The sequence below is a fragment of the Papaver somniferum genome, chromosome 10, assembly GCF_003573695.1.
Source record: "Papaver somniferum cultivar HN1 chromosome 10, ASM357369v1, whole genome shotgun sequence".
NCBI lineage: Eukaryota > Viridiplantae > Streptophyta > Magnoliopsida > Ranunculales > Papaveraceae > Papaver > Papaver somniferum.
In genome coordinates, this window is record NC_039367.1 from 100,118,253 (window position 1) to 100,130,360 (window position 12,108).

A 12,108-nucleotide genomic window follows, 5' to 3' on the forward strand; every position below is an offset into this window, starting at 1 on the left:
GAACTCCATTGATGGACTGCCAGCGTCAAACGGTAAGACTATTATTTTTGTCTTAATCGACCGGTTGTCAAAATATGCACTGCCATATCTCATCCTTATACATCTGTTGGAATAGCTATAAAATTTCTGTAGTGATATATTTAGATTGCATGAATGCCTCGATCAATTGCCTGTGATAGACATCCCACATTTACAAGTGCATTCTGGAAAGAATGATTTCAGCTTTATGGTACTGCTTTCAACTTCAATTCAACCTATGATCCTCAAACGTACGGGCCAAGTATGGTAGTTCGCGCATTAGAAATGTATTTACGCTTTACTATTTCTCAACCCAAACAATGGGCCAAGTGGTTAACATGGGCGGAGTATTAACACAAGATGTCATACAACAATTGGTCGCACTCTGTTTGAGGTGGTTTATGGTCGTCCACTTCCTACTCCTTTAACTTATATCCCAGGAACCGTGAAGGTGGAGTCTGTAGAGCAAGAACTCATGGCTAGAGATTCAATAGTAAGATAAATAAGAGATAAATTCAAGGAAGCTCAATCCAAATTGAATAAGGTTTATGATTCAAAGCACAAAGAGAGGGAATTTTTAGTAGAATACAACCATGTAGGAAACTTTCTGTGATTTTGAAGAGCCAAACTGTCAACAAGGTACTATGGTCCTTTTAACGTATTGGTGTTATCGACTACAAACTTGAGCTTCCAGCAAGCTCACGAATTCACTCTATATTCTGTGTATCTCTTCTCAAGAAGAAGATTGGTATGAACGCTAGTGTGTAACCTGATTTACCCAAGGCCAGCGTGGATGATGGGGTAAATAGTTTTTATACCTCAAAGTATCCTGGATCGACGCACAAATAAGAACAAGCAAGAGTTTCTTATTTATTGGCAGGGTTTATCCCCAAGTAAAGCTATGTAGGAAGAAAATGTAGCTTTGAAAGTGCAATACCCTGACATAACCTTTTGGGACAAGGGTCTGTCTTAAGGAGGAGGGAGATGTTACAGTCATAATATGGTAATTAAATTTGAATAACATTTTTTAGTCGTAGTTGAATGAGTCATGCTTATGTTGATTAAGTTGGAAACGTATTAGTAGTGTACCCGGAAATGCGACGTCTATTGTTATTTTTTGGAATTGTATTGGCTATATAAGTCGAGATGTGGCAGGATGAAACTATGAATCGAATTACATTAAAACACTTTATGTTTACTGGAGGTTTGAGCCCCTCAAAGTACTCTCGTCTATCTTTCTTTTGCATTCTAAATCTTGTATGGTTTCACTCATATAAGTATTAGTTCTTGGTTTGTAACATTTATTTTCTCCTGTAAATACAAAACGTTTTCATAGTTGAAATTTTTGATTAAGATTCTTTTATGTGAGTAAAAATTGATTTCAAATATTAAACTCCAAGAGATAGGCTTGTGTTATGCCTTTCACCATTATGGAGAGTCATTATTTGCTACGGTCAGTCACCTATTGGTGAAAAGACACCTTGTAGAGTCACCATTGACTTTATATAAACCCATCTTTTAGTTTTGTTTTGTATGGGTTTTTATAATTTTTTGAGAAGTAGAAAACAAGTTTTGAAGTCAAGAGTCAGAGTCATTAATTTAAGAGCACAGTAATTGTCAACATTCGACGGCCGAGTAGTATTGTAATACTACTTACTACAAGGCGTGATCGTTGTATCTTGGGAGACGACATCAGTAGAACCGTGATGTCAAAAAGAATTAGCTATCAAAAGATAGTTTGGCTATTAAGGATTAAAAATTTATTTTAATATATCTTGTTGGAGACATTAAAATGAACTAGAGAATTAGGTTGATCAATTTTCTATCACTTAGTGACTGTACATGTGGTGACCAGTAGACAATAGACAATATACAATCCAAAAAGAAAGAAATTGGTTCATTTGATTAAGCTTGAAAGAATCGGCATCCAGTAGTGTTAAGTTCCATACACATTGTAAAATTTCGGGATACCACAAAATTGTGGGGGTGGTTGTCATAACATAATGGTTTTGAGGATACCACAAAAACATTTTTGATGTTTTTTAAGCTACAAGGTTATTTGGAATTAGACTAATGTGTAGAGATAATGCAGGTACTTGGTATGGAGCTCGATGCATCTTTACAAGGGAAGTAGACCCAGAGTAGGCGGAGGCTATGGCAATGTTTGAGGCGGTGTGATGGAAAAAGAACGGGGATTCCGGAAGATTCATTTAGAGGAAAATTGCCAAAATGTTGTCTTAGCGTTAAATGGAAACAAAGGAGCGGTGAACTGGATTCACAACAACATAATATAAGACAATATTTATATTTTAAATAGTTTTGTCTCTTGGAAATGTTCATTTTCTCCAAGAGAGGCTAATAACACGGCTAACGTAATAGCTAAACATGCAGTAGTTAATTCCTGTAGTACAGGAAGGAACACTTCCTTGCTGCAATGGATGAAGTATTGTGTTCAATCAGACATCTTTATTTCTTAATCCAATAAATTTAAGCTTTCGTATTAAAATAAAAATAAATAAATTCATCAAAATGTCTGATGCCTAAGATAGTATTATGGCATGTTCTTATAAATATGATGTCAACTTAATACCATAAAGCAATTGTTCTCAAATGTGCGCACATCTAAAGAAATAATGAATGAAAATTGTATCAAGCCGGCAAAGGATACGAATTCTACAAAGCGTATAATTGCATCATCGAGGGAAATAGGATTAATGCCTTCAAATATAGAGTATTTACAGCGGAAACCTAACCTAGCGATTACATCCATTTAAGTTTTGTTTTTTGTTTTTTTACTAACTTCATTAATTCCTTAGTGATGAATTGGTCTTTTCTCTAATAAAATTTGCTCTTTTTGAGTAAAAAAACAACAACCTAACCTACCGATTGGAAATCCCATGATTATCTAGGTTCAAAAGGAACAATCAAGTTGTAAATTCATACTCTTCGGAAACACTGCGAGAGTTTAATCTCTTCCCATTTCTATGATGAAACAGTGTTGCCCTTCAGGTTAGAGGTTGAGATTTTCTCTTAATGATTCCTATAGCTTAGTCTAACTAAGAAAAGTATGGAAGGATACTTCAAATAGGAGATAATCTATATGAGTGAGAAGTGGGGTCGCTTTTGTGATAAATATAAGGCTATGTTAATCAAGAGCACTCATAGAAGACCAAGAACGTTCAGGGCAACCGAGAATTTGACGATTATAAGGAGATATAATTGTTGAGGATAATAGTCCCACATAGACCAAACCCCTTGTCTGGATCCTTCGTATAATTGTATGGTCACTTCACTTATTTCCAACTGGTTTTGATTTGGATACCCATATTTCATCATGATATCAGATCTAACCCGTATGTGCGTAAGCCTAACGGCTACCCATACTTTATCCACGATGTAACTAACCATGGAGGGAACTACCTGCATGAAGTAGACCAAACTCCGCCCTACCGTGATGGGAGCAGCTACCCGTATAAAGGGTCAACGTCGTAAAGGCTCCAAACTTCCGCACTACACGTTGATGGGGCATGTTAAGGATAATAGTCCAACATAGATTAAACCCCTAGTCTACATCCTCCATATAGTTGTATGGGCCACTCCACTCATTGTCAGTTAGTTTTTATTCTATAAATAAAGTGTGAGATTTATTGTATCGATTTATGCCAAAGAATGACAGTTCAAAGACATCGCATCCACTGATTGGCTAGTAAATCCGGTAACTTTTCACTAGGTTTGGTTCAAAACCAAAAGCTACCCTTTACCAACGCATTATATTTTCTGTTTGTGCTCTTAAAAGTTTGTAAATTTTGTTGAGTCAGTATTTTATGTAAATGAAAATTAATTTTAAATAGATATGTTTGTATGATGCCTTTTCACCATAAGACACCTAGTCATGAATATGTTTTATGGAGAGTCACCATTGGCCATGGTGAGTCATATTGGTGAAAAGACACCTTGTAGAGTCACCGTTGACTCTACATAAACCTATCTCTTGGTCTTGTTTTTTATGGGTTTTTACAAATTTTTGAGAAGTAGAAAACAAGTTTTGAAGTCAAGAGTCAGAGTCATTTTAGAACACAGTAATTGTCAACATTCGTCGGCCGAGTAGTATTGTAGTGCTACTTACTAAAAGGCGTGATCGTTTTATCTTGAGAGACGACATCCGTAAAACCGTAAGCACTGTTTGCAGGGATGAATTGTCTTTAAGGAAAGAGGATTACCTCGCCCCGATCAACCAATTCGATAAGTATTCTAATTCTCTATATTTTTAGTATTTTGTTTTTCGCATCAACATGATTTCCGAGAAATCAAAACCACATATTTTTCCAACAAAATTTACGTCCAGAAACGATTATTATTCTTCTTTTCACATCTTCTTGCTTTGTCTTGCACATTGTTTGTTTACTTCCCTTCCAATTATTGTTGCCAAGTTAGAGATTGTGCAGCTTGTGTTGTGCTTATACAAGCTATATTAAGCAGTCTTATCGTAAGATACATCTTCATTTTTCAGGGGTCTAGCATAGTTTTTTTTTCAAATAAGATATATTACCAAGAAGAGTGTTAATCCCTTGATTCAGTCCCATTTGGAATCAACCTATTCAAAGTTGTTCTGCTGGTGACTGAATCTGCAGAATTAACAACATCTATAGGAGATACAACAGAGTTTTGAATATTACAATTTAACTGAGCTTTGACAGAGTCATAACCAATTGAAGGAAGTAAAAATAAAGATGCAGAATATAACCAACATGCAGCAGCGTTGTATTTTCTTCCTTTCTTTGCTAATATGTCTGCTACTTTGTTGGCTCGCCTGTCAACATATTTAAAACCCAAAAAAGAAATAAGTTTTTCTGCTTCAGATCGAACTTCTTCCAAGATAACAACGTTTTGCCATTGAACTGAAACCATTTTTCCTTGTAGATAATTGATAGTAGCTTGATTGTCTCCTTCTATGACCATATTTTGCAGGTTATTTTGAATGGCCCATTTACTAGTATGCAGGAGAGCTAGAGCCTCTGCTTCTTCAGTTGTTGATGCTCTGAAGATTCCCATTGCTGCTCCTTTGCATGTGCCTATACAGTTACGAAGAACACAACCAAAACCTGAGTTAGCATATTTTGAAACCCAAAAAGCATCACAATTCAATTTATTGGTATCTCTGGCAGGGAATTTCCATGTATGTTGTAAGACGGTTGTTTTAGAAAAATGAGTTTTAACAATATTTGTATTATGTGGGTGCCAATAAGCAAAGTGCCTAGAAATATCTGTAGCTAGTTATTCAGGGGTTTAGCATAGTTCATTTTTGAGTATACCCACAAATTAACATGATGAGGACAATTTGTTGAACCCCGTGATCCAAACTTCGTCAAATCGATTGTGGTAGAGTTATTTTTCATTCGGTCCTTTATGTATTCGTAGGTACATCCAAGTTTCCAACGTTGCTGGCTGCTGTTGCAAGGATCCATCAATCGATATATGTAATTGTACCAGTGTGATGGGAGTAGAACTCGACCTCTTTGTGGAACTGGAATGCAGTTTACTTGTAGACTCGGTTGTAACCAATTTAAGCACGGGCGCACCCCTAGTCCAATCAAAAGTAGAGGACATTTTAGTTAATTAGCAGAGCAATTAATGGAGAAATATAAAAAAATCTGAATTCGGTGGGTGCACGAAAAGAGAGTTTAGTGAGAGGGAAAGTAAAAGAAGAGAGAGAAAGACAGAATGAACGATTCCAAACCTCATTCGGCTCCGTCTCTAACTCTTCTACTACTTCTCATCAGGTTTTTTTCTTTCCTAGAAACAACAACTGAAATCCGTTTTAATAACCGACGGTTTCTTTCCCACCCTCTAAATCACATTAATCCGTTTCGACAATATCTTAAATCAAATAAATTCCCGGATCAAATCAAATATCAAAATTTTCTGATTTTCTGTTTGGAAATTAAAAATATTGTCAAATTTTTAAGGTATTGATTAGTATTTACTTTTCTGATATTCGATCTATTTTGTGATTTCGTTAAGAAGTGAGAAAATTTTCAATTCTGATGTACTATCTTTGGGGATTTTACAGGATTTGCTAAGATCTGATGCGTTGAATATGCAGTATTGAGTAGGTAATTTATTAGGGGTTTTATAAAATCATAGAAAATGAACCGTTTCTTGTTTTGTTTTATTGTATGTTTTCTTTTCATTGAGATGTGATTTTTGTGGATATAAACGAGGTAACAAATTTTGGATTTTTTTCTTCTTCTTTTATTCGCTTTGATCAAGGTTCAAAACAAGATTATTTTGTGAGAAAATCTATGCATGTATGTTGTTTCTCTTGGCTGTAAGATTATTCTTTACATTTTTATGAGTTTCCCTTTGGACTTCATAGCTAAACTTTCCTTGTTTATGAGAGGATTCTATGTTTTTGTCTTAACAATTTGCTCATGGAGATATATAGGAACTTATTATTATTTTCCTTAATTTTGATTTGGTTGGATATAAAGATTGAAGTTTTTAGTTAACTTACTGTGATCATTTATTTTGCAGATAAAAATATCTGTCTCAGCGCTATCTGGTTGTTATATTGCTTGTGGAAGTTCTGATTTCAGTGTTCGGGTATTTTAGGGGAAATGTTTGGGGGAGATAATAACCACCACGTTTTTCCTGGTTTTATGGAGGAAAATCAGTTTCAATATGATGCCAATGCATCAACGCAGCTGCAGTTATTTGGAAATTGTGAGTTCCCATTCGTGTAAGAGTCCTGTTTTTTTTTCTTTTTGTATTCTGTAAGTTAGGATATGTTGGCTCGTTCTTTTTGTTTCAGTTCTAATTCTGTTAGCAATGTGTTACTCCTGAGTGCAGGTTGCTCGATATTTATAGTTGTCCTGCTTGAAAAATTAGGAAATTTAAGTTCTCACTGAACACAAGAAAATATTTCTTTGAGCAGCCTGATAACTATTCAGTTAGGTTTAGGGATCAATGGCCATTACAAACAATGTGTGGCTGAGTATCCCATGAATGATTCCATCGACCCCCTGAGCTCAGATGAATAAGCAAAGTTGTTAATTCATAACCATCCAAGCAGTGACTTGCATTAGACTGTTATTCTTGGTTCTCGTTATTCGGAAACTGTAATTCGTAATGAATGTGTTGTGATGGATGGCCAGCTATCCAAAACTGCTCTAGGATGACCTATAATATACCTATATGTCCAATAAGTCGCTCTTCAAGCCATGACCTGCTAATCAAATATATTTTTGTTAAAATTAGCTGGGTTTTTCTTAGAATCATTCATTAGTGGGTAATGTCTAGTAGTTAGTGCCTTGGAGATGGAGTTTATATTACTTTTACTGCGTGTTTGGTTGGAGGGAATGGAATCACTTTACCAGGAATATAATTCTATTCGCATGTTTGGTAACTAGGAATAGTGGGTGGTTAGCAATATGATTCTTAAAAAGCAAGGGAATTCAAAACCCATAAGGGGGTGTTAAAGGTTTAGGATTTCCCCTCTCCAGGGAATATGATTGTCGGAAATGGAATTTCCTTCCCACCATCCAAACACGCTGTTAATAACTAGTGCAGTTTATCAACTTAGTGTTAACATGAAATTTGAATCCTTATACCGGTTAAATTGCATCCGCTTTAAGACTCCTCACACTTGCTTGCATGTTGATACAAAAAAAAATGTCTTATAATACACATATATTAGTCGATGAATAAATAGCAATGTTGGCAGCTTGTAGTATATTCTTGAAAAATTTGTTATCAATTACAATGTCAAGGATTGGCAAATCATCCCTTCCCTAAAGGTTTGAGTGATTATGGTAGTTTAATATCCAATAGGTTGATCACATAATTTCTTGCTGCTTCATTAGTTGTTATCTTCTAGTTTCTCTTGTAAGTTCATAGAGTGTCTTGATAACTTCCTTTTTATTTGTCAGTTAATACGTACACATTCGAATGTTCTTTGATTTGTGAATTTTAAAGCAGCTGTAATTTCTCACTGATATTAATATTTTTCGCCAGAAGTTGCATATTTTGCAATAGCATTGCAGTAGTCTTTTCAAAGAGGTATGTAAACGTTTGTTTTTGTAGTTCCAACAGGCTGTAGTGTCGATCCAGTGAACTATGTCACAACTGAACACATCTCCGCCCTAAATCGGCCAACTAAGCGAAGCAGGGAAACAGTTGACATCATGAGGCAGCAAAAGCTTCAGATTTCCTTGAATAATAATTTCTACCAAGAGGATGCCGACAAATCAGCAAGCATTCCTAACCTTAATCCCAATCCAGTATCAACTGGGCTTAGGCTGTCATATGACGATGATGAGCGCAATAGTTCCGTGACTTCCGCAAGTGGGAATATTGTATCAGGTCTTCCGATCATCATGTCTTTAGGTGATAATCTCAGAACTGAAATGGATCGGCAGAAAGAGGAATTTGACCATTACATCAGAGTTCAGGTATCACCCAAAACTCTGTTGCGTATGCTGTTAATATGGTGTCGTTTACTACTGTGTTTGCAATGAAGCTAAAACAAGCTTAATGGCTGAAAAACAGGAAGAACAAATAGCCAAAGGAGTGATGGAAATGAAGCAGAGACACATGGCTTCTTTTCTTGGTACCATTGAGAAAGGAGTGACCAAGAGACTACGCGAAAAGGAAATTGAGATTGAGAGCGTTAATCGCAAGAACAAGGAACTTGTTCAGAGAATAAAGCAGGTAGCAACGGAAGCTCAGTCGTGGCATTACAGAGCAAAGTACAATGAATCGGTGATCAATAACCTAAAGACCAGCCTCAAGCAAGCAATTGCACAAGGCGCTGACCAAGGAAGAGAAGGCTGTGGGGACAGCGAGGTTGACGACGCAGCCTCTTCTTACATAGACCAGAAAAACCATCTTCATCTGAGTAGTATACCAAGCGGATCCGGGAAGCCCGTGAATGGGAACCAGCAGCATCAAAGGTTGAAAGAGCAGATGACTTGTAGAGCCTGCAAAGGCAAAGAAGTCGCAGTGCTGTTTTTACCTTGTCGACACTTTTGCCTGTGCAAGGATTGCGAAGTGTTTATTGATCTTTGTCCTATTTGTCAGGTCATGAAGACTGCTACACTTCAGGTTTACATGTGAATGTATGTTGATCAACTAAATATATAGAAACCCAAAACCTATCTATACTTTTTTCTTTTCATCTTCCACCCTTTTATATTTTAACTTTTGTATCTTGGTTACTAATCAAATATAAGCAGCTGTAACAGAGTTTTAGTAAAAACTTGCGATATCAGTGAGCATCCTCTCTCGGTAGTTCTTATATTGAATGACTCCCGACTCTACTAATCGTTCTCTTCTTGCGAAGTGCTGAGGAACCCTATTTACTACCTCACTTATTTCCCATCGGCGCATATTTTACACAAATTCCGCGCTATCACTTAAAACGAAATACCACGGATATGTCGGTCAGGATGGAGACACCAAAGAGGTTCTCTAATAGTTGTATGTTAAACAAACAAAAAGCAAAAGTGTCCAGACACATGATATGTGGGCCCGCCCCTCTGGAGAAAACAAGGGTTCTATTTTTAGTTTTTGATGTGTCTGACCCGTTTTCTTTCTATCCATTTGGACGGTTTAAATAGAGCTTTTGTTATTTTGGAAGACATCCTCTGGCTGAATCTCTCATTTTACATTTGCTGAATCCAACTTGTCATAACCCCACCACCCACCACCACCACCCACCACAAAATAATGATCAATTTGTTTCTAAAATTTGTCCCACTAATAGATGTCTTATATATCATTAAACAATAACATATTTCTTAATCTACCATTTTAATTGATTATTGTTAGTATATGAAATATGTATAATTGATAGCCATGTTTATTTTGTTACGTATGTGTTTTAAAATGCTTTTCAATGGTAGTTTGCGAATATCCGTGGTATAGTTTGTGAGATAAATCATTTCTAAATTTTACTAATTATTATCGATAAGGGTATAATTATAAAAAGTATTTCTATCTCATCCTTTTCTTAAAATTTGTGCAAACTTGAACTGAGCCATCTATTTAGGGACGAATAAAGTATATTTTTCTTTTTGAAAGTTACACATACTAAAATAAAACAGACAAGAGTGCATGAGGTTTTCTGATATATTGGTTGCCCTTATCTCAGAATTATAATATGATATATTGGTGTTTCCCAACATATTTTCCCCCTAGAAATCGGAATTGAAATTGCATTTGAAATTAAAGACTATTATCTAAATAAGATGCAGAGTCAATGCAACTTGGCATGCTAATCCATCGTTGTTGATGAATTTTCCTTTTTCTTGCTTCTTTTGGCAAGATATCGACAACTTCATTACTACTTTTATTCTTGTACAAAATACCCAAAAAACTTTCACAAGATCTTGGAATCTTCATAGCTTTAGAAATTACAGTCGGATTTTATCTTGAGCAAAGTCTATTATTCTCTGACAATTACATTCTATCTAAAAGTTCTTAATGTTCATACTTTTGGCCCATTGAGCTTCCTCCAACAGGATTAAAACTTCTTCCTCTTTTGGTCGCATTGATGATCCCAAATCTAGCTTAGATAGTTGAACTTGTATCAGAACAAAGAATTAGGCTATAACCTTGTTGATTGTGGTTTTTAGCTCATGGTTAGAATTGTAAAACCTTATATCTGATGTGACGTCACTCTGTAAGGAAACGGAGTCATGAGTGTCAACCTCTTCACTAGCACATTTATTGAGAAACTCAATATTCTCTTATGAAATTTACCCAGAATGGTGCAGGTAGCAACAATCCCAAGCATTCTGTAAATTTTGGCACCTTGCCTACACTCAATTAATATAAGTTTCTATGAATGCTTTCTGTGTTATGTTCCCCGGCTGAATCCTTAATGTTGATATGGCATGACAATTTGTGTTCACTCGCAACAGAATAACACGAATTTCCAAATATCAAGGATAAGGTCTTTTGCATAAGGTATTCAATCAGAAAGCATGCTGCTCTCTGGCAACGATCTTAAAAGAACTATGTGTCAACACATAGAATTCAATCAATTATCCTGACTAATTTGCAAAAGTTAGGGTTTTGCGCCTTGCGCAGTATATCATACCTTGCTTGTCGAAATTAAGCTAGCTTAGGCAAACTAGGTAATTAATCCTCCATGGATTAGCAGATGCAAAATCTTTCCCAGAATCAGAAAACAAGGAGCCGCAGGATAGGAGCAACAACCAAGAGAGGCGTGTACATGCCTTAGGCCAACCGGCGCCATTCGCCATTGGCCACGCCCCATCCTAAACCGACCCTATTTCCCTCGACCAAACAGGTCGCCTTAAAATCGCCACACGCACATAAGTTGGGGCTGGGCCCATACTTGCCGACCCTACTTCCCATCGACAAATAAGGTTGCACTAAACCTTCCATGCGCACCAAAAGGGTGGCCACGCCCATACTTGGCTGGCTCCCTGCTTTCATTGACCAATCAGGTTGCTCTAAATCTGCCACAACTTTAAAAAGGGTGGAAATTGTGTCAAAAGGTTACCCTACCAAGTTGGCTTCCCAAAACCATGCCAATATGCTAACGGCATGTCAAACATGCCAAAAACAAACATGTCAGCCGCACATGCCAGACGCACATGCCAAACGCGCATGCCAGGCGCACATGCCAAACGGCATGCCGAACATGCCAAAAGCATGCCAATCGCACACGCCAAATAGGCATGCCAAGTGCACATGCCAAACGTGCCACCTACTGCATACTACATGCCATATACGCTAATTAGGGTTTCGACATGCCAAACCCTAATTTAGGCAAAGTTGTCGCGCCAACCGAGCCAAATAATGTTCCACAGAACATGGGGATCAATGTGGCCATTAAAACTGATGTTGACACACCACGTTTGAATCTAACACCAACATGCCAAAAATCCAGCGGTCGTGGCTACGTCAGGCGCCACTTGCACCACCGTGCCACTGGCATGCACGAGCTATGCCAGCCATGACGCAATGCCGCTGGCATGCACTAAAGCGTCATTGTGCCATTATCAGGCGCCAATAGAAGGTAGCCATAATCAACGACTACCCTTCCTCATGAGATGCAAT

At 37.0% G+C, this 12,108-nt stretch overlaps 1 protein-coding gene across 9 annotated transcripts; it reads left to right on the forward strand.

The window, feature by feature from the left end:
- The first annotated feature begins 5,689 nt into the window (after positions 1-5,689).
- LOC113318375 (probable BOI-related E3 ubiquitin-protein ligase 2) lies at positions 5,690-9,193 on the forward strand. Of its 9 annotated transcripts, none has more exons than XM_026566532.1 (5): positions 5,693-5,984; positions 6,089-6,131; positions 6,553-6,741; positions 8,110-8,468; positions 8,566-9,132. In XM_026566532.1, the coding sequence occupies exons 3-5, from the start codon at positions 6,636-6,638 to the stop codon at positions 9,130-9,132; spliced, it is 1,032 nt and encodes a 343-aa protein (XP_026422317.1). In that variant the 5' UTR covers positions 5,693-5,984; positions 6,089-6,131; positions 6,553-6,635. The 9 variants fall into 9 exon arrangements, with proteins under 9 accessions (XP_026422315.1, XP_026422317.1, XP_026422313.1 ...); XM_026566528.1 differs by having other exon boundaries at positions 6,089-6,127; positions 8,101-8,468; XM_026566526.1 differs by having other exon boundaries at positions 5,694-5,984; positions 8,101-8,468; positions 8,566-9,193.
- Positions 9,194-12,108: the final 2,915 nt, after the last annotated feature.